A 23673-nucleotide genomic window follows, 5' to 3' on the forward strand; every position below is an offset into this window, starting at 1 on the left:
GACGCGAGGTGATTCGAAATGCGATTGGTGTTTCCAGAGTCGTTGACTATGAGAGCTTCCTCCTGATTGGCGGCTGCAGAGTCAACGTTGCAAGACATCAAACCTGATTGGTTCAGACTAGAGAGGCGATTCATGTGTATGTCAATGGACAATCCGAAGCAATGCGCGTGTGTAACGATGGCTCCGTTATTTAGCTCAACTTTAAATTCTAAATAGCTTCAAGAATTTCGCGCTAATGTATGTTGCTGAATGAATGTGATATTTCAGTAAGACAAAATCGCTGTTGTCAGGAAACACTTCCTTAAAAATCAGAAGCTGTATTATTCAAGATGCAAAGCAGAGAGTTGTTCGTTTCAGCACCTGGGAAAGTAATTCTCCACGGTGAGCATTCTGTCGTGCATGGAAAGGTGAGTGTTTCATCATAAGAGACTTATTAATTAACGAGTCTAACTGATGTGCTATAAATAATGCCATTGGTTTAGAACAGGGGTGCCCAAACTCGGTCCTGGAGGGTCGGTGTCCTGCATATTTTAGTTCCAACCCCAAATAAACACACCTGAACCAGCTATTCAAGCTCTTTCTAGGAATACTAGAAACAGTTAGGCAAGTAGGTTGGAGGACAGTTGGAGCTAAACTATGCAGAAAACAGGACCAAATTTGGACACCCCTGGTTTAGAAGAAGCTGTGCACACAGATACAAGTTGTATTGTCTTGTAAAAATAAATTCTAATTTAATGCTATCCATTTAATCAAAGAAGTGTTAGAAATGTTGGAATTTTTTTTTTATTTGAGTGAGCTATTGCATTCAATATTCAATTAAATTAGCTTTGTTAAAGGTCAGAGAAACAGCTACTATTTTGTGTCTCTGTGTGTTTATTTATTTATTTTGCTTTATTGGGTTTATCTTAGGTAAGACAATAAAATATGCATAATATTGATACATATAGGGGACATTCTACCAGAAGCGGACATTATCTGTCCCTGAAATAAACACATAAACACAGTGGATAAAAAGTATTTCATCCCAAAAGTCTCTAAAATGGACTGATGGTTGATTTCTGTGAGTTGTTCTGTAAAGGAATATGTCATTTATTTGGTTCTCAGATTTTTTTTATTTGTTAAAAACACTTTACAAAAGTACACTCTGTCATTTTCCTTGAATTGAACCCACAGCTTTAATACAGGGTTCATACGGTCATGGAAAACCTGGAGAAGTCATGGAATTTTGACATGGCATTTTCCATGCCTGAAAAGTTTTGGAAAAACGCACAAAGTTTTGGAAAAGTCATGGAAATTAGTTTAAGAAATATCTGTATACTTGAATTAGGGCTGCGCGATTTTGGGAAAAATCTGACATTAGGATATTTTCTATTTCTGTGATATATTTTGCTATAAATAAAATATAGTAAAGATGAAAGTAAATTAGTTTTCAGGTATTCACTATTCAGGTACAGATATTGAATAATCAACACTGCATAGTCTTCATTGTATAATATTTAATCTTTATTAAAGTTACAAAAAATTTCTTGTGGCCGGATATTTTAAAATTTAAAATATTGAAATGTTCATACAGTCACAGGCCATAAAGGGACAGTTCACTCAAAGATTAAAATGTACTCGCTATTTACTTACACTTTACTTGTTTCATTACTATAGGAGTTATCCAATAATATTCTTTTTGTGTTTATTTAAAAAAAATAAAACTGTGTTGAAACAAGTGAAGGGTGTAATGAAAATGGCAAGTAATTTTTGGGTGAACTATCTCTTTAAAATGCATGCAGATGATAAACTATTACTCCATTATAATTAAACTCTATATTAAACTATAATCCCAACATTGCATATTCTGCAATGTGACTATTGCGAATGCACACATTGTTAGTGCTGTGTAAGCATTATCAAAATCAATACGTTTTGCGTGTTGTATGCTGTAATAAATTTGAACATTGTTGTTCTTATTATTTACTATGTATATGTAGACATTACATGAAACGTTACGTCTTGAAAATGTACTTGAAATTTATGGAAAAGTTTAGTAGTAAAATTTTAGTAGTAAAAATCTGTATGAGCCCCTTTAATAGTTTTGTTTTGCTAAAAACTGTTATTTAGGGAAAAAAACATCAGAAATAGCAAGTTTAAGTTGTTATCATTCACATCAATTGATTAAAAACATGAAATTATAAATTAATTCTACAAATAAATACAACAAATATATAATACAAATAGATTTACAATTGTCCCCATGTTTCTGTCAGTCCTGTTACATTTGCATTAAATTTAGCATAACATGCGTGCAATACACTTTTAAGGCTGTGGAGGAAGTGACATGATTTGATGGAGAAGCTGACAGTGATCTCTTTGATTTGTATGATTTTATGCTTGTTTTTGTATGATTTTTTTTAAAACAACAAGTTAAAGGTCAGGCCCGGTCACATTTTTTATAAGTGAAGATCTATGTTTCTGCTAGAATGACCCAAAGATGTAAATATGTGCTGAAACAATTCACCAAACAAGAAATTATCAGAAAAACATAATTTTACACTAAATAAGTATATAAATAATAAGGTAAAATACACAATAAGGTATATACACAAAAATAAACACACATAAGATAACATAAAAATAAGAAAAATAAAGAACAAACAAAAGGAAAAATGGGCAACGCTGTGGCGCAGCAGGTAGTGCTGTCGCCTCACAGCAAGATGGTCGCTGGTTTGAGCCTCGGCTGGGTCAGTTGCCGTTTCTGTGTGGAGTTTGCATGTTCTCCCTGCTTTCGTGTGGGTTTAGTGGGAAGACTAAATTGTAGTGTATAAGTGTGAGTGAGTGTGTATGCATGTTTCCCAGAGATGGGTTGCGGCTGGAAGGGCATACGCTGCGTAAAACATGTGCTGGATAAGTTAGCGGTTCATGCCGCGGTGGCGACCCCGGATTAATAAAGGGACTAAGCCGAAAAGATGTTTAGAAAAGGGCTCCAGACTTTCTGGATTTGCTCTGGTTTTTGTTTTATTGCGAACTGAATCTTTTCAATTCTAAGAGCATGTAAGAAGTCAAAAACCCTTTGCCGATAAGAAGGGTAAAAATGTGTTTTATTTTAAGGGATAATGATGGTCCCTTATAGTCACAGGTGAGGGTGCAATTCAGGTCTGTTATGTCAAAAGTACTGTTAAAACAATTAAAGTTCTTCTGTTCTTGATCAATATTAAACAGGTTGCCTTGGCTGTGAGTGTGAATCTGCGCACATACCTGCGGCTGCAGTCCACGTCATCTGGTGAAGTGTGCATCAACCTCCCCAATATTGACACTTTTCTGTCCTGGGAAATAACTGCATTGCAGCCTCTACTTGCTGGCTCTAAAGGTGATACGAGATATGTATTAGGTTTTATTAAAATGAAAGCACACCCAAAATTGAAAATTGTTATTTACACCTCTCACCTCATTGTTAGTTCCACATCTCAATTTTGGGTGAACAGTTTATTAATAATGCACAAATGCATTGTCGAGGAAAGCAATAATCTCTGGCACATGTTTCTTGGTTTCAGCTGAGCAGAGGGACCCCAAGGAACTTGATGCAAATCTTTTGAAGAAACTCAGAGAATTCACTGGCATTTCAGATGATTCCACAGACACAAGGAGCATGGCAGTGTTGGCTTTCCTCTATATGTACCTCACTGTTTTTGCAGAGTAAGAAAGCTGTTTATTTACAACATTTAACAAAACAGCAGGAATTCAAAACCTTCATATAATGCAAATAATTTATTTCTTATACTGATATTTTATGGTTCTTTTGTTCTTGTTTATGTAACATGCTTTGAATTACTATTGTGTATGAAATGTGCTATGTACTGTAAGTGAACTTGCCCTGCTATGCTATTTTGATTGTGTTTTTCCTACCCAGGTCTTTGGCCAGTATCACAGTGACCGTGTGGTCAGAGTTGCCCACAGGAGCTGGCTTAGGCTCGAGTGCTGCCTATAATGTTTGTCTGTCTGCTGCATTGCTGTCTGCTAGAGGAAACATATCGCCTCCGCTTATGGCTCAGCAGGAGGCTGCCAGGTAATGCTTCATTATGGGGCTTTTATGTACATTGATTTACTTGTAACTCTTTAATTGTTACTTATTGTTATTTATTATAGTAAGAGTCTTTTTGACATACCCTGTTTAGCAGCCCAGATTGTCGACAGTAAGGCTACGCCACTCTAGATATTGCTACACCCTGATTCATTAGATAAAATTTATTTATAATTCTAAATCCTTCATTTTTCAATGGAAATATTCAGAAAGTTTATGTAAATATATGTTGAAAAATGCACATTTCTGGGGAGAAAGAGATTAAAAAGGGGTTCAATTTAGCTGCGCAGTGTGTTGCGCTGTCACCTCACAGCAAGAAGGTTGTTGGTTCGAGTCTCAGCTGTGCCAGTTGGCATTTCTTTGTGGAGTCTGATGATTATAAGTCTTAATTAAAAATGATCTGTTAACTATTGAGGTTAATCATTTTTTTTCTGTTTGTGTTGCAGGTGGAGTAAAAATGAGATGGAGCTGATTAACAGGTGGGCGTTCATGGGTGAGAAGATCATTCATGGTAACCCTTCAGGGGTGGACAATGCTGTTGGCACATGGGGTAAGACTCTTAACCTGTGACACAGGCATATCTTATGCACTGTAAAAAATTTAAGTCAGTACAACAACGAAAGCATAATCCTTATTTTCTTTGGATTTTTCTTGTTCACTCAACTTTTGAAAATATCAGCTGCACTGACCTGAAAATATTTGTCAATAATACAAAAATATTTAGTTGGGTTATCATGAGATTATTAGTTTTCTTGGGAGGTGAACTACTCTGTAACAAAATTTTTTAAGTTGTGCCAACTGAACATTTTTTTTGTCTGCCCAACTGAAATGCCTGAAGTGAACAAAAAAAACATAATCCTTATTTCCTTTCATTTTTTTCTCGTGTACCCAACATTTATTATTTTTTTCACCTTTAATTGATAGACTAGTAGAGAGTATAGACAGAAAAGTGTGGGCAGAAGAGAGAGGGGAAGGATCGGCATAGGACCTCGAGGCGGGAATCAAACTCTGGTCGCCGTAAACACTGGAGTGCCATGTGTCGACGCACTAACCACTACACCATTGGCGCTGAAGTGTACTTAACTTTTAAAAACATCAGTTGCACTGACCTAAAATGTCTGAAGTTGAGTGAACAAAAAAGAAATAATACATTATCAGAACAAACAAACATAGTTTAAATAAAAAAACAGGAAGGCCTGCTTCACATGTAAAGCATTACAAAGCATGTTTCCCTGTTTGTCATGCCATGTTTTGATCCTTGTCTTGTTTACTGTTACTGTTGTTTTACCTCCTGTCCTGTTTCTAATTCTGTGTCTAATAAATGTTTTGTTAACATTTGTCTCTGTTTTAGTTATTTTTTTTCAATTGTTCACTCAACTTCAGACATTTTAGGTCAGTGCAACTGATGTTTTTAAAAGTTGAGTACACGTCAGCGCCAATTGTGTAGTGTTAGTGTGATGACACATGGCACTCCGGTGTTCACGGCAACCTGAATTTTATTCCCACCTCAAGGTCCTATGCCGATCCTTCCCCTTTCTCCTCTGACCATACTTTCCTGTCTATACTCTGTCCTATCAATTATAGGTGAAAAAATTAATAAATGTTGAGTACACGAGAAAAAACAAAAGGAAATGAGAATTATGTTCAGCTGGCACAACTTAAAAAGTTTTGTTACAGAAAGCTAATAATCTGATGTTAACCCAACTAAATGTTTTTTGTATTGCTGACAAATAATTATTATGCTGCTTTCTTTAATGTTTTTCTGTGCTTTCTATAACAGGTGGCTTCTTAAGATATCATTCTGGGAATATAACTCCATTAAGCTGGTAAAATGATATTGAAAAATCATCAAAATATCTTTTTTCTATTATCATATTATTATTGTCATATAAGACAATTTTCTAAGTTTGTTTTTGGGCTCTTCCTCCATAGGGTCCCCATTTTGAGGATCCTTCTCACTAACACCAAAGTACCACGTAGCACCAAAGTGCTTGTTTCTGGAGTGAAGGACAAAATTAACAAGGTAGTAAATGGCTCCCCCCCCCCTTTCTATATTTTCATTCCTGTGCCCTTCAATTAGCATAATGGCCGGTGTTGTGTGAGGGAGGAACACTCCAGGGGCTCGGTGCTGAGTGCCTTTTAGAAGAGCTCCAAATGAAACACTCTGCCAACCTTCCTGTGCTCCGTTACCCTGACAACGGCAGCAGGTAGCCTCACCGCTGGCACATCCTGACTAGTGAAGTGGAATTCCAGTATTATCAGGTTGGCAAAGAGCAAAGAGTCAGGGCGGACTTTAAAGGGGTCATTTTCTGCATATTTGTGCCATTATTAGTCAAAGCAGTAAGCTATAGCCAGTCATGATTTAGCAGCATTTCTTTTTAAATAGGCTTTAATGGAGTGGTTGACTTACAAAAAAGAAACATTGTGGTCATTTATTCACCCTTACACCATTTCAAACCTACACCAGTTTCTTTCTTCTGGAGAAAACAACACTAAAGAGAAAATCTTGTGGATTATTGTGGTATTTATAGTAAATTATTTATCCTGAGAATTCATATGCCCTTGTAATCTTTGATCAAATAGCATACTCTCGCTCTTTCATTGACATTGCTTGTCTTATTTACTCATATGTTTACTGCTGCTAGAACGGCAGTAAACTCTCATCGGTAGCTAATGGCAAAAATATAGTTAATTCATATTGGACCAATTCAAGTCAGTTTGAAACGGCTTCTTTAAGAAGAAAAACATGACATCACAATAAGTGATAATATGCTATTGTAATGTAATGAAATTTTAATGTCCCGCTAGCTTTAAAGGGGTGGTCCAGAGTGTACATTTGAGGCTTGGTGGTGTTCATAAGATACAAAGCAATGTGTGCTCATGTTTCACTTGAAGGAAATCACGTTATTTTTTCATATATCTTACTTTGTTTATATACTGCTACTCAGCTAACATGAAATCGACTGTCATGTTTCCTTGTTCCTCTGAAAGGCCCACCCTCAAGAGGTTCTGATTGGTCAGCTAACATAATGTGCTGTGATTTGGCTCCACATCATTACGTCACGCCTCAACACGCGCTGTGTAAATACTATCAGTCAGAGCAGCTGTTAGCAGTGTTAGCTGCCTAAAAAAAGGAAAAGCACACAACTGAACCTCACGCCTGCTCTCTAAAATAAAATCTAACAAGTGTCTTTCACATATATTCGGAATAAGCATGTGTGAGTAATATAAAACACTCTCATATCTTTTGCAAGTTTGTTATTTGAGATGTAGAACCCATGGAAAGTGGCCGCATAGAGAGACACTGCAGCGCTGGTGAAGATTGTAGGTGTTTACATCGGTTTGATTAATAAATATGAATTTGTAGCTAAATTATTAGCAGTGCCAAACAGTATTTCCTCGCTACAACATACAGTTAACGCTAGTAACTGTGTATGTAATAGATCAATTTTAACAAATAAATATAGTTACAGGTTGTGGCTCTCAATCCACAGCTTTGTCAGTTGAAGGAGTTTTAATTGAATCCAGCACTGAACTGGGAGAGATTCTGGAAGCTGTCCTTTGTCAAATGCTCGCGCTATATATTTTTATAATTCTCTGGAACATAATTTAAATTAAACTATGAGTATCAGTCTTTGTGTAATGTCCCTTGGAAGCCCAAATACAGAAACAGAACAAGCTCTGTCGAAATACCAGCGTTTAGATGGCATTTTAACTTTCTCTGCTATAAGATTACAGTGCCTCTGGCCACGTCCCTTCGCTGCGCAGAGTGTGTGCGTGTGGGGAATGCACGTAACCCGAAGCGTTTGTGATCTCACTAACCCGGATGTATTTTTTTTGTAGTCCCCAAACTTTGTTCGCTGTTGGCTTTGCTAAGCTAACTCTGTAAAAGCCAATGTTTCCCTTTGCATTGAACTTTGAGTGTATAACATTCAGAGATGTTGTTTATGCTCACACAGCTATATTACACATCAACTAAAGTTTCAAATATTATATCGTAGTGGACCACCCCTTTAACACTTGGTGAAGAGTTTCAGTGATTTCTGGACTTCACACTCCAGACCAGTAGGTGGCATAAGTTTACTTGTATTTTTCTGACATTTTAATAGAAACTGGCAAGAGTGTACAGTAGCTGATAGAGTTGAGTAATACCAAATCTTTTAATTTCATATGATAATGGTACTTTGTTGCAATTATTCATTTTAAACTGTCCAATTTTACACTTTCTTTTCTGACCAGCTTTAACATTCTTCCTTTTTGTAACAATTTAGGGTAGCATTGTCCAGAAACTGAAAGACACATTAGACACATTTTTTACTCACTTTTGATTGTTCACAAGTATTTCCTGATTTCAAGTTTTTATGAAGATGTAATTACACTTGCAATTGCATTTTAGTTGCTGTTGTTTGGTGATACCCTACTTGAATAAATCTGGCAGTGATATAATTGTCTTTGGCAACTTTACATGTGACAAGCTTTTGTAGGTGTTTTTTCTTTTGAATAATGCTGTTTCCTCATCTGTGTTTGTATTGCAATGATCTGTCCTTTCACTTCTTTGCACTGTGATGTTTTGCAGTTTCCCTCTATAATGAAGCCAGTTCTGGAGTCAGTGAGCGCAGTGTCCTGCACCTGTGAACAGACACTCACTGAGATGGCTGAACACGGACCTTCAGCTGAGCACTACAACATACTCGAGGTACAATCACACAGCTAAACCAAGTAGTGCTTATACTAATTGTTACAAAAAATTCAAAGTAAAAAAAAACTTGTTTTAAAAAAAGTATATAATAAAGTAAATATTTTTTGAGATCATTTTGGGGATGATAGGGAGAATCAACTTTACCATTAACAAAAAGGTTGGTAAAGCTTTATAATAAAAGTTGTTTCTCATGCTCTTGCATATATTTGAGTAAAAATACAGTGAAATTGTGAATTATTCCTTTTTTTTTTTTGTTTGTTTGTTTTAAAACGTTCTCTGCATATTGCTGTTATTTAATCCTGTGAAGACAACGCTGAATTTTCAGTATCCATTATTACTTTAGTCTGTTTAGTGATTTCTAGTGAAAACATTCATCCTGCTTTAATATTTATGTGGAAACATTTATGAATTTTATTCAAAACATCAGTTAAAAACAAAGCTAAACAGAACAGCATTTATTTGAGATGGCGCTTTTAAATTCTCTGCTGTCACATTTGATTAGTTTAATGCAACATTCTCCTTTTATCTTTTGTCATTTTTATTTGTTTCATTTTTTTGGGTACCAATGTGCTGGTAAATGTTAGTAACAATAATCTTGCTTGTGTTTGTATCATCATTTAATTTTTATAAATAAGGATGTGAGTAGGAAAAAGGACTGGTGACTTAAAACACCCTGTCAACTCAAATCAATTGTGACTACATCTTAGCTAAGACATATATCATACAGCTTGAAGTAAATGTGAGGTGACATTGCAAACTCAGCCTTTGCCTAATCTAGAATGTTACTGGGGTCATGTTGTAAAATCTGTCTCATATCCATCATATTTGCAAAAAAAAGTTAATCCATAGTGAACTAAACTGAACTAAACAATTTAAGCATCAGTTAATTTATTATGGTATAATGTATTCATGGGCAACTTGTTACGTTATACAAGAGCAAAGATGCAGTTTTGTTGTTGGACACATGGCCTAGCAGTTAGTGCTTTTACACATTGAATTGTTTGGGCACTAAGGGTGATGCAAGTTTCAATCGTCAACATTTTTTTTTGCCTGGGGGTATGTGATGTTTATCAGTGAAATTATCATCATGTAGCTGCAGTTTTAGCAGTGAGTGAGCTGACATTATTGGCAGGGTCACTTTTTGTCTCTAGTGTGTACAAGCATTCACTGCATGATAAAGCCTGTAATAATGCAGTTATAATACCCTTATAATGTGAGTAATATTTCTGTAATGGAAATTTATATATATATATTTATATGTTTATTTATTTATATATAAATATGCTTATATAAATATAGATAAATATGTTTATATAAATATGTTTTTTTATATATATATATATATGAAGAGTTCAGATGCAAAAACCTCTAAGTGCCATCTGAATTCTTCTAAAATTAGCATTTTTTTTTCTCAGCCTCCAATATTTTGGTTCAGTTAATTGACTTTAAAGGCAATGCTAAGAACCTATTTTTTGCCATAAAAGTGGATTTACTGAACATACACACAGGAGCTTGAGAAAACTGCTCATTTTAGAGGAAAATTTCAGATGACATTTAGAGGTATAATTTAGAGATATAAAATAAGCTGTAATTAAGTAAAATCACACAAACCGCTGTGGCGGTGATAATTCTAAATATCTGTGAGCGAGCACAATCGCAAATGTGAAATAAAGGTATACATTGAAACATTCATTCATTCATTTTCTTTTCGGCTTAGTCCCTTTATTAATCAGGGGTCGCCAAAGCGGAATGAACCACCAACTTATCCAGCATAAGTTTCATGCAGCGGATGCCCTTCCAGCTGCAACCCATCACTGGAAAACATCCATGCACACTCATTCACACACAAACACTACGGACAATTTAGCTCACCCAATTCACCTATACCACATGTCTTTGGACCCACGCAAACACAGGGAGAACATGCAAACTCCACACAGAAACGCCAACTGACCTAGACGAGGCTTGAACCAGCAACCTTTTTGCTGTGAGGTGATTGTGCTACCCACTGTGCCATCGTGATGCCCCTACATTGAAACATAAAAAGGTTAATATCGAGTGAGATGCATTTCAGACAAATACTATTTATTTTTGTGTTTTGCCAACAAAAATAATGTAAAAAAAAGCTAAAACAGAACATCTGTGCAGTCTTATTCCCAAAGTCTTTTGTTTTGTTTTTGTTTTTTAGAATTAATAAGATAGCAACTTGCTTAGTCTTTTAAATTAATCACCTGTTTTGAATAAATGTTTAAATGAATGATTCAATTAAACACTCATTATTTAGGACAGAGACTTTCAACCACCAACTGGCAGTCTTATTTCAGGGTATTCGTGGAGTCTTAAAAAGTCTTAAATCTCAAAAGGCCTATTGTGTTGTAGGTCTTAAATCTTTTTTTAACAGGTCTTAATTTTCCTTTGATCATGTAAAGCTGCCCAATCTGGCCATTAACACCCATACAATCACCAACAGTCCATGTCAATAAAAGTTAACTTTTTATTTAACATTAGCATTTAGTTACTTTCCTTACAGTAATATTTGGTGAAAAGTTCTCCATTTATTTACTACTGTGGATACTGACCTGACCTAGATTTTTCATTATTATTAAATTATTATTATTATTGTATAAATAAATAAATTAAATTATAATCATTTTTTTGATGGGGCAAGTGAAAATCTTTTCCAGCTGGGATATTGGAATCCTTAGGATTTAGCCCTGTATACGTCTAAAATTTCATTCAAAGTGGTCTTAAAAATAGCTTTTAAAGTCTTAAATGTAACTTGTTGAGACCTGCATAAACGCTGATATTATATACATGTAGTTTCATTTTAGTTTTTGCTAAAATAAAAAAAAAACTACTAATATCAAGAGATCTTTTTTTGTGGTCAATACTGGTTAACCTTCTCTTTGTCCGTCATTTGTTGTACTCTCCTGACTTTCCTTTTAAATAACCGAAAAAATGATCAATATTTGTTATTCTGGATGGATGGAGATGGATTAAATTGATCCTTTTAAGTAAATCCTCTCTGTGGGATTTGTCAGCAGGAGCTGATTGATATAAACCAGCATCATCTGAATGTGATGGGTGTGGGTCACTCATCTCTGGACACACTGTGTAGAGTCACTCTGTCCAAAGGGCTACACAGCAAACTGACCGGGGCAGGAGGAGGAGGATGTGGAATCACTCTTTTGCGACCAGGTACCAGCACGCACACAAGAGCATATTTTTATACACCATACACATGTGAGTGGTGCAAAAATCACTTCCTTGATGCTCAAGTGTTTAGGTGATTTTAAAGCATTTGTGTAAATGATTAGATTTTTTTATAATAACAGACTCAAAATCATGGCTTTTAAGCTGTTACATCACTTACAGATGATCAATCTGCACTAGGGCTAAATAATAAATCAACATAAAATCACATTTGTGATTTAGCAAAGGCTGTGATTGTCTTGCACACAGCATGTGAGGAAAGTACGGTAGTAAATAAAAAAAGTAGTAAATCTCCTCCAGAAGACCAGAACAGCCAAATACACCTCGAAGAAACCCAGGAAATACCAGTCTATGGGAAATTCTTATAGCATAGCATAAACAGAAGATTGAACTGCTTTTATTTCATTCAACAGGATTAATAAACGCATGTCCATGACAACTTATGATACATGAGTTCTTATAATTTTCCTGACAGTAAAGTATGTAATTATGCAATGCCTTTGTCACTGCTTAGAATAAAGCATGCAACATATTTCCCAATAGCATTCTATGTCAGAAGATGCATCATTTCACTGAAGGACTTAATTCAAACACTTGACTATGAAGTTAGTCAAAACATCATTACACACTCACCGGCTACTTTATTAGGTACACCTAACTTGTACTGGGTTGGACCCCCTTTTCCCCTCAGAACTGCCCTAATTATTCATTGCATCGATTCAACAAGGTACTAGAAATATTCCTCAAAGATTTTGGTCCATATTGACACGATAGCATCATGCAGTTGCTGCAGATTTGTTGGCTGCACATCCATGCATCATAAAGATTTGTGCTTTATGACATGGCGCGTTATCCTGCTGGAACTAGCCATCAGAAGATGGGTACACTGTGGTCATAAAGGGATAGACATGGTCAGCAACAAGTCAGGTAGGCTGTGGCGTTGACATGATGCTCAATTGGTACTAATGGGCCCAAAGTGGGCCAAGAAAATATCCCCCACATCGTTACACCACCACCACCAGCCTTGCTTTCATGTTGTTGACGCCAAATTCTGACCCTACCATCTAAAAGACGCAGCAGAAATCGAGACTCATCAGACCAGGCAACGTTTTTCCAATCTTCTATTGTCCAGTTTTGGTGAGCCTGTGCCAATTGTAGCCTCAGTTTCCAGTTCTTAGCTGGCAGGAGTGGCATCTGGTGTGGTCTTCTACTGCTGTATCCCATCCACCTTAAGGTTTGACGTGTTGTGTGTTCAGAGATGCTCTTCTGCATACCTCAGTTGTAGCAAGTGGTTATTTGAGTTACTGTTGCCTTTCTATCAGCTCGAACCAGTCTGGTCATTCTCCTCTGACCTCTGGAATCAACAAGGCATTTGCGCCCACAGAACTGCCGCTCACTGGATATTTTCTCTTTTTCTTACCATTCTCTGTTAACCCTAGAGATGGATCTGAAATACTCAGACCAGCCCGTCTGGCACCAACAACCATGCCATGTTCAAAATCACTTTTCTTCCCCATTCTGATGCTCGGTTTGAACTGTAGCAGATGTTCTTGAACATGTCTACATGCCTAAATGTGTTGAGTTGCTGCCATGTGATTGGCTGATTAGAAATTTGTGTTAATGAGCAGTTGGACAGGTGTACCTAACAAAGTGGCCGGTGAGTGTAAATGGTATTTGCATGTGTTTTTAGGTTTAATATTAGCAATAATAACTACAAATAGCCATAGTTCAGCGAGAAGCTATGCAAACAGCTGTCAATATCGCAGAATGATTATTTGCTACCATTGCATGCGATATTTTGTGTAGTTTGGCAGAGAACTATGGCTCTGTGTAGTAAATGCTGCTGCAGCTGAACACACATGCTGGAGATTTACAGCTGATTGCAGAGTCAGTTTTATCGAATAATGCACACGACATTCGACATGCAATTTATCGTTCAGCCCTACCCTGCCCTAGGAGAAATCTTTTCCAGTTTATCTGTACTGGAAACAAAGAACTTTAATATCTGTTTTCGTTGGACACCTGGACATTGTGAAATCTCAGCAAACAAACAAGCAGATGCTGCTGTTAAAAAAGAACTTTTCGCAGATATTGCAAGCTGTTTAACCCCCCTCCCCACCATCTTAAAATGACCACAGCATCTTACTGTACTTTAATAAAAAGTTCACCCAAAAATGTAAATTTACAGTTAATTTTATCACCTTCAGTCTAATGAAGATGACTTTTCTTCAGCAGAACATTATAAAGAATGTCGTCCTTGGTCATTCATATGATGCAGGTCAGTGGTTATTGGTTTTTGCAATTTTAAAAAAAAGCACATACAAACAAGTCCAAATCAATTCCAGTATCTGCTGATGATACACTGAGGTCTTATGAAGTAAACGATATGTCTGTGCTAGAAATTGAACATTGTTTACCATATAATTAGCTTTAATCCACAGCCTGGGCAAACATTTCTTGGAGTGTGCACAAGTATAGTGAGCATGAGCTTGCATTGTTTGATGTATGCGTGAGAACTGTTTCATTTCAAAATCTTCTTCGATGAAATGCTGGAGAAAAAAAATTTCTCCTACATCTTTAATGGCCTGAGGGTGAGTAAATTAACTGTAAATATTATTATTTTTTTAATTATCCCTTTAACCCTACTCTGGGTGAAAGTCATGTCCTTACCCTGTTTGTCTCATTGACCACTCGTGTTTGGATATTGTCAAGACCTTTCTCTTTTGTGTTTTACTTTTGCAGGAGTACTTTTGCACAACATACCAATAAGTGGGAAAGCAAGCAAATAATGTTATTAGCATGTATGATTTTGTAATCTATGTTTTGGTACAGGGTAGTAAATTATAAATATCTTGTTCGTATGTCTCTCGTGCTCACCTCATTTGTGTTGAGTAGGTGGTCTTGTGTGGCTATTTCTCTATTTACACCTGCATTTAGCATTGTCCACTAGTGTTCACTTTCAAAGGGTGCATGTTAATATCACATGTAAATTGGTCTTTTATTTTTAGTAACTGCTGCGATCAAATTATTTGTCCTCATTCTCAATGCCGAATAGAACATTTCATAATCGCACACAAAAGTTGTTAACATTAAATGCAGATTCACTGTTATGTCATTTAAAAGGTTTCGCTTTTGTATAAACCCTTATTACAATTTTTTTTTAATCTATATCAAGCTATAAAGTTTGATACACTGCTCATTTACGTTATTTTAGTTGGTTACATGCTTGAAAATAGCAAAGAGAACTTGGATGACACACTTTGGTACACTCCAAAAAATGAAAATAGGCTTGTTTTAGCCTATTTAACATATACCTAAAGGTAAACAGTAGAGTTTTTACCATTTTGAATCCATTCAACTGACTTTTAGCTTAGCTTAGCATAAAGAATTAAATTGGATTAGACCATTAGTATCAATCTCACTCAAATTTTTAAAAAGAGTTTTGATTTTTCCTATTTTCTAGGCTGATATGGTTAGGAACAGTACTCTTATTTCATCCTGTAAGAATTAAGGAACGTTGCTACTCAGGGGCACTGATATTACCCAGATTCTAACTCAGGGGTGTCCAAACTCGGTTCTGGAGGGCAGGTGTCCTGCAGAGTTTAGCTCCAACTTGCCTCAACCGGCCTGCTAGAATGTTTCTAGAAAGCCTAGTAAGAGCTTGACTAGCTGGCCCAGGTGTGTCTGATTGGTATTGGAACTAAAGCTGCGGTCACACTGCCCTTTTCTCCCCATAGACTTCCATTCATACCCACGTGAATGCGTCAGATCGGAAAAAGTTAAAAGTTGCAAAGTTCCATAGATATATACACTAGATATCACACAGAGCCTGAGCATGCGTCAATAGCGCCGCCACATTTGTACAGTGTTCCCAGGACAAATGTCATTCAACCGCACTAGTCAAGACAGTGTTACTAATGAAGATGCTGGACTTTAGTGCTGTGTACGGGTGTAGTAATGAGCAAACAAAGAAAACAAAGCACTAAGGCAGAACATTTCATAGGTAAGATCTAGTTTTTAGTACATTAACACAAACACATGCTTTTTGTCAGAATTGACTGTCCTGTCACTGATCCATCAGTGTAGAAAAGTGATGTAAAATTATACTTTTCATCATTTAAAAAATATTTGCAAACTGACCACCGGGAAAACTCCCGATCATAGATATCTGTGTATATCTCTGGCTCTGGATGGCCACAGTCCTCCACTGCAGCTTGGTCCTGCATACATTTCAAAGGAGCGCTACCCTGTACTAAAATGGCGGCTCTATTGATGCATTCCTTCCAATAGACAACAACAGAGTAGGCGACATCTAATGTATATATCTATGGCAAAGTTCAAGCTTGGTGAACTCTGACCTGTGACCTTGCATCACTTGACTGCGTGAGACCAATTGAAAATCAAAACATGACCTCTCTGGACATAAATTTTAAATATGGACCAATCTCTCGCTTTTTTAAATGTCTAATCATCTTGTTTAATCCCGCCCCTTTTCGCAGTGCCCTACTTCAGGATTTTGCATGCTCAAACTCAAGTGTGACTGTAGTTACAAGAACACTGGCCCTCCATGACCGGGTTTGGACACCCCTGTTCTAACTGGTAGTGCAAGTGTAGGGTTTGGGCTGGGGACTGTTTTCTGGCACTACGTAGTGTTTAATATCATTGCGCCTACTGCAGCCGTGGTACGGCAGTAAGTTTCTTGATTATTACACGGGAATTAGTACACAATGTAACAACAGAAGAGTCCAGCTTTAAATAGGAACATTATCTAAACTCTTTGGTCATGTTTGAGCGAGATGCTAATTGTCCAATCTATTTCACTGATCTATGCTAAGCTAAGCTAAGCTAAAAGTGCTCCTGCCAGCCCCAGAGATCAGCTGAATGGATTCAGAAATGGTAAAACACCAATTAATGAACCAATTGTTAATTCTGACATGTGGTTTCTTATAATTGTACCAGTCATTGTTGTTTTTCTTTGAAATGTCTTCACGGAGCCCTGCAGTGTGTATTTTGGATATGCTGCCTGTGGTTAATCAGCCTGATTGCTCTGTATTGTTTGTAAAGCCTGTGTGAAGGTGGCACCCCGCAGACTGCTTGACTGTTTAGCATGGTTTGTGAGGTGAATCTCACTTGTCAGTCTTGTCTGACAAAGCTAACAACTTGACACAGCAGCTGTCAGACTGGGCCACACTCTTTGTTTATGCCTGAAGCCACTAACGCGTTGAATTTTAATCAGGATCTTAGAACCCTCAAAAACAGCTTCCAATAAAGCGGAGGGAAGAAGCTGGGCAATGTTTATGATGTGATGTTGTTAGCCTGGCAGCAGGAGTATGTGACATTGTCTTTTTTTGCATGTTTTATTAAGGTTGAATTGAAACGTCTGGGGTAAATTCCTCTTCCTCACTTGATTTGGTGACATGTTTAGTGTTGCTCAGCATAAATCAGAATGCTTACCACCTGAGAATTATATAAACCACCACTGGGTCTATATGTGAAAGCAGTTGAGTTCTTCCTCCGCTTGCTATGGATGGATTGTCTTCATGTTTAGCGCATAAAATTGCACCCAGGGTTAACTTCTGAAACACTAGAGGATCATTATTAGCTTCCTGATGATGCACACATTGATTTTTCAGTGTCATGGTTGTGGTTTTGACAGATTGTCGGACCACCTATATATGGTCCATGTATCTCGGTGGTATCTGTATTGCATAAAAGTACTTTAAAGGTAAAGTACTTTTAACATTAATCTCGTTCCAAACTCGTTAGACCTTTGTTCTTCTTTATAAAACAAATATAGATATTTTTGTGAAATCCAAGAGCTTTCTGACCATACATGGACAACAAAGTTCATGAAACCTTTAAAGCCCAGACACATGGACTGTTTTGATCTTGGTCTTGTTACCTTTCTGGGCATTGAAAATTTCAGTCAGAGAGCTCAATTGTATCGTAAATTATTTTCTGAAACGTTTCTCTTGGATAATAATCTGTAAAAAAAAAATTCTAATAATAATGACCCTAAAGTACTATTTTTATTTTTATTTATAACTTATTTTTAATTAAGTTTAAATTTAAAATTAGGTTAGTTTTATTTCATTTTTATTAAAATTTTTAATTATATTTTTTATTTATTTTATTAATTTTTATTTACATTTAATTTAATCTTTATTTTATTTTAATTTTATAAAATTTAAAAAAATAATAATAATGACCTTAAACTACTGTTTTTATTTTTATTTATTTTTATTTATTTTTAATTAAATATTATTTATAAAGTTTTTAATTTCATTCAATTAAATTTTTTATTTTATTTTATTAATTTAAATTTACATTTTTACAATTTATTTATTTTATTTTAGTTTTATTTTTAATTTTATAATTTTGTTTTTATTTTAGTTTTTATTTTATTTTATTTATTTATTTTTTTTTTTGTTATATTCAGAACTCTATGGAGCTCTTGTTTGTGTGGAGTCATTTTTAAAACTCTTGGTGATGGACAATTTGTGTTTTTGTGTTTCCAGAGACTGATACTTCAGTGATTCAGAGAACTCAAAAGTATCTTAAATTGTGTTCTGAAACATTTTATGAAACGTCTTTCTTAGAGAAAAATCTGTAAAAACAATTTCAATAATAATAATGACCCTAAACTATTATTTTTATTTTATTTTTAATTTAATTAAATGTTATTTTTAATTTAATTAAATTTTTATTTAATTTAGTTTTTTTGTTTTATTCAGTACTCCATGGAGCTCTTGTTTCATTTAGAGTAATTTTTTATAGATCTTGATTTTGATGAGGACAATTTGTGCTTTTTTTTTAGAGACTGATACTTCAGTGATTCAGAGCACCGTTGAGGAGCTAAAGGCCTGTGGGTTTGACTGCTGGGAGACCAGTATCGGTGCTCCTGGTGTACAACAACACTCTTCTGCTGCTCTCAGTCCAGATGTGCTGAAGATCCTCAACAGCTATTGACATACAACAAAACACCCTGTGCTTAAGGCATTGTTTTTACCATTACCACAGATGCTCATTGCTGCTGTTACTCTGGATCCAGATTCACAAAACAGTATTCATGATCATAATGTAATATTTTATAAAAATGTTTAAAAATTTATCTGAACTTAGTGTAATTAAGAAATATATTTTATTATTACAATCAGAGGGCTTATGCATTACGGATGCTATTCTTCACTTAGCAAACTCAGTAAGGATTTATGTGCCACTAGATGGCAGCACAATCTAAGGCACATATTTAATACTGTCAGTTTTAGACAGACTGTACCAAGTGCATATAATAGCTGTTTTAATTAAATTAATTAAAAAATATATTTAATAAAGTCAATTCTTTTTCTGCAGCAGTCTGTGTGTTCTTAGCTAATGTAGTTTGATCTTCTCATTTGCCAAAATCTTTCTCAACACAGATCACATTTCCAACCAGAACTAGCACAGCTTGGAGCACTTTGGACTGAGCTCAGCCTTGCATTATTGTGGCTAAACCCAAAGTAATTACTTTCCAGTTCTTTGCACTTTTGTCAGAATATTTTGCACCGGAACAGTTTTGAAGCCAAGGAGGGGATGCAAGGGCCATTTGGCTGTCGACCAGATACAGTCCAAGTTGATCTGTGAAGCGCGGTGATGAAATAAACACTGTGCACTTAAAGCGGAGCACATTTCCCCACAGTCCCAGGAGAGGGGTGTAATTTTAGTGGTGTTTTGTGAGGAACAGATAAAAAGGGCTATCTTCAGCACACAAGACCTGGAGCTAGACAATGGGAAATGGATTTGCACTGAGATGAATGTGTTCCAGTAAACTGAAGGCCGGCAGAAGGACAGAGGCTCTTATGCTTGAACAAGTCATCTTTGGGAAGATCCAGGCAGGTCAGAGACACCTTTAAAAGTGAGTGCTGTCAGTTTTGTAAATGTGAAGCTGTCAGTGCGCTTAATCCAGACGCTCAGGCTTCATTTTGGAAGTGAGGGGGACGTAATGTGCTACGCAAGATGTTTATACATATATATATATATATATATATATATATATATATATATATATATATATATATATATATATATATATATATATATATATATAAACATCTTGCTTTTTTTTATCTTTGATGACATGATGACAGTAAATAATATTTGACTAGATCTTTTTCAAGTCACTTTTATACAGCTTAAAGTGACATTTAAAGGCTTAACTAGGTTAATTATGTTAACTAGGCAGGTTAGGATAATTAGGCAAATTATTGTATAATGATGGTTTGTTCTGTAGACAATCGAAAAAAAATGTATAATTTTGACCATAAAATGTTTTTTTTTAATTAAAAGCTGCTTTTATTCTAGCCGAAATAAAACAAATAAGTCTTTCTCCAGAAGAAAAATATTATCAGACATACTGTAAAAATAATTTTGACTTCAACTGTATGTGTCTAATTAAACATGAACCACACCAGTAAACTGATTTAATTTCACTATTGAATTCATTTATTATATTATTGTTTTAACTACGGTGGAATGGAATGAATGGAGTGCACTAATATGAATTTCTATGAATTTATAGCACAAAATTGGTAAAAAAAAGCACTGCAATTTATTAAAAGCCTATTTTTTAGGCCTTAAGCTTATAACTTAATAACATTAATATAAATATATTAAAATATTTAATTTAAGAGCATCCAATAGCTGCCTTAATTTGACAATTTTTGGCAAATTATCACTTTTTAAGCTTGAATGGTCACTATCAATACATTTAATAAAACAATCCTTTTATTTTATTTTCCTGTAAGGCGTCACAGTGGCACTGTGAGTAGCACAATCTCCTCACTGCAAGAAGGTCACTGGTTTGACCCTCGTCTCATCAGTTGGCATTTCTGTGTGGAGTTTGCATGTTCTCCCTGTGTTTGCGTGGGTATCCTCCGGGTGCTCCGGGGTCCCCCACAAGTCCAAAGACATGTGGTGTAGGTGAATTTGTGTTAGCTAAATTGTCTGTAGTGTATGTGTGTGAATGAGAGTGTGTGCATGTTTCCCAGTGATGGGTTGCAGCTGGAAGGGCACCTGCTCCGTAAAACATATGCTGGATGAGTTGGCGGTTCATTCTGCTGTGACGACCCCGGGATAATAAAGGGATTAAGCCGAAAAGAAAATGAATGAGTTTTACAAAAAAAGAGCATTACAATATTCTCCTGAATGCAAAGTACAGTTTTAATAATGTTGAAATATGTATATATTACATTTAGATGCTGTTCTTTAGAGCCTGAAAACAGTATCTCAGAAATATAATGCAGCACAGCTGCTTTGAACACAGCTATTGATCAGATATCAAGATTCAAGAGCTGTATATTGGAATGGTTTCTCAAAGATTGTGTGACACAAATATTAATGAAAATTCAGCTTTGCCATCACAGCTAAAAATTACATTTTAAAATATATTACAATAAATTGGTCATTTTAAACTGTTATAATAATGTGTTTTGAGCAAATTAATGCAGCTTCGGTGGGCCAGTGTTTTATTTTAATCACTTAGGGTGTCCGCGGGGTCTTAAAAAGTCTTAAATTCATTCATTTTCTTTTCGGCTTAGTCCCTTTTATTAATCTGGGCTCGCCACAGCGGAATGAACTGCCAATTTATCAAGCATATGTTTTATGCAGCGGATGACCTTCCAGCTGCAACCCATCACTGGGAATGGGAAATATCCACACACTCTCATTCACACACATACACTATGGACAATTTAGCTTACCCAATTCACCTATACGACATGTCTTTGGACTTGTGGGGGATAAAAGTCCTAAATTCACTGACATATAGTGTTGTAGGTCTTAAATCATTTTAAACCTGTTTTAATTTTCCTATGCCTCAAGTAAAGCTACCTAATCGGGCCGACACCCACCAATAATCACCAATAATCAATCTTAAGACTTTTTTGTTTATATTTAAGTTTGATATTGCAAAGAGATACAATTCACAACAGCTGTTAGACGTTTTTTACAGCAAATTTTCTTTAAATAAAAGTGCCTAATCAGGGAAAGAAAACTGAAGCAACACATACCTTTACATGAACTTCCATTATTACAAAAACTATTTACAGAAGTAACCGAGCCTTTAGAAAAAATCTTTAGTGTTTAACCCTGTATAAATCTAAAATTTCATTCATAATGGTCTTAAAAAGGGTCTTAAAAAGTCTTGAATTTGACTTTAAACCTGCAGAAACCCTGCCACTATGTACTGACGCTCAAGTAGTTTTAAACCTTTTACGATTCTTTATTCTGTTGAACAGTAAAGTAGATATTGTGAAGAAAAGCTGAAAACTTGTAACCATTGTGGTTGCATAATACTATGGATGTCAATAGTTAAAGGTTTCCAGCTTTCTTCAAAACATCATCTTTTAGAGTTTTAAACATAAATGCTTTTTGTTATACAATGAAAGGGTTTGTTCACCTAAACATGAACAGAAATCACAAATGTGTACACACGCTCAGGTGGTTCTAAACCTAAAGTTTCTTTATTCTGTTGAACACTAAAGTAGATGTTTTGAAGAAAAGCTGAAAGCTTGTAACCATAGACTTTCACAGTAGGTTCAGTATAAGACTGTGGAAGTCAATAGTTACAGCTTTTTTCAAAACATCTTTTCGGGGTCATTATCACTATAAAGTGCCTTTAAGACGTAAGAATTAAAAAAATAATAATAATAAGTTTGAGATTTTTGTTGTATTAATTAGACCTTAGGCTGTAAGAAAGCCCTTTTCATAAATACACTGCAAGCAGAAAAACAGTAAACAAATATCAAATTGTATCAACTCTGTCATGGACAAATTCAAACTAGTATAAGTATATTTTCATTGCAGTGTGATTATAAAATGTTATTTTTCAGAAAGGTAATGTTTGCCTTGACCAACCCAACTTTTTAGATAATGAAAAAAGTCTATTTATAATAATGAAATAATGGACATGGGTGACGTGGTGGCGCAGTAGGTAGTGCTATCGCCTCACAGCAAGAAGGTCGCTTGTTCAAGCCTTGGCTGGGTCAGTTGGTGTAGCGGTCGTTTCTCTGCGTTGTGTTATTTTTAATGAAAGAATGTCTCCACACAAATCTGGTCGTGCTGAGGTGATTTTATTGTGCCTGTACAACACACACAACCAGGCAGTCACTCTCTCAATATCAGTTGAGTCGCTCTTTTGCCTCTCCTCTCAACAGACATCGGGAAAGAGAACGAGCTCTCCATATACACTTTCACATATACATAAACAGAATGTATAATACTAATATAAAATAACAGTGATAATAATAACAATATAAATATATATAATAATTCTTATATAAAATATATTAATATTCACAATTACAGCAAGTGTTACCTAAATATCAATTTACATACCTGTACAACACACACAACCAGGCAGTCACTCTCTCAATATCAGTTGAGTCGCTCTTTTGCCTGTTAACCACAAGGTATCTTTGAAATACACAGATATTCGACTACTAAACACGCTGCTGTAATGTCTATTCTATTAATAAGTCTCATTGCATCTTTAATTTGCTTACAAAATATATATATATACACATTCAAACTTATATACATACTTATACATATTCAACCCTTTTATATACACATCTATATATTATTTATTACTGCATATCTATCTATTTATCAAAGTCGATCTATTTAATTATAAGATATTTAATCAAAACTTTAGCCG

The 23673-nt window shown here is 35.4% G+C and overlaps 1 protein-coding gene across 2 annotated transcripts; it reads left to right on the plus strand.

The window, feature by feature from the left end:
• The first annotated feature begins 130 nt into the window (after nt 1-130).
• mvk (mevalonate kinase) lies at nt 131-19320 on the plus strand. 2 transcript variants are annotated; one of them, XM_056457516.1, is made up of 10 exons: nt 131-407; nt 3208-3355; nt 3540-3681; nt 3896-4051; nt 4513-4616; nt 5847-5892; nt 5999-6089; nt 8643-8762; nt 11807-11963; nt 18796-19320. In XM_056457516.1, exons 1-10 carry the CDS (start codon nt 330-332, stop codon nt 18945-18947), a joined length of 1194 nt encoding a protein of 397 aa, XP_056313491.1. In that variant the 5' UTR covers nt 131-329; the 3' UTR covers nt 18948-19320. The 2 variants fall into 2 exon arrangements, with proteins under 2 accessions (XP_056313491.1, XP_056313492.1); XM_056457517.1 differs by having other exon boundaries at nt 11810-11963; nt 18796-19318.
• The last annotated feature ends 4353 nt before the right edge of the window (nt 19321-23673 follow it).

This window comes from Danio aesculapii, chromosome 5 (assembly GCF_903798145.1).
Source record: "Danio aesculapii chromosome 5, fDanAes4.1, whole genome shotgun sequence".
In the NCBI taxonomy this organism is placed as follows: Eukaryota; Metazoa; Chordata; class Actinopteri; order Cypriniformes; family Danionidae; genus Danio; species Danio aesculapii.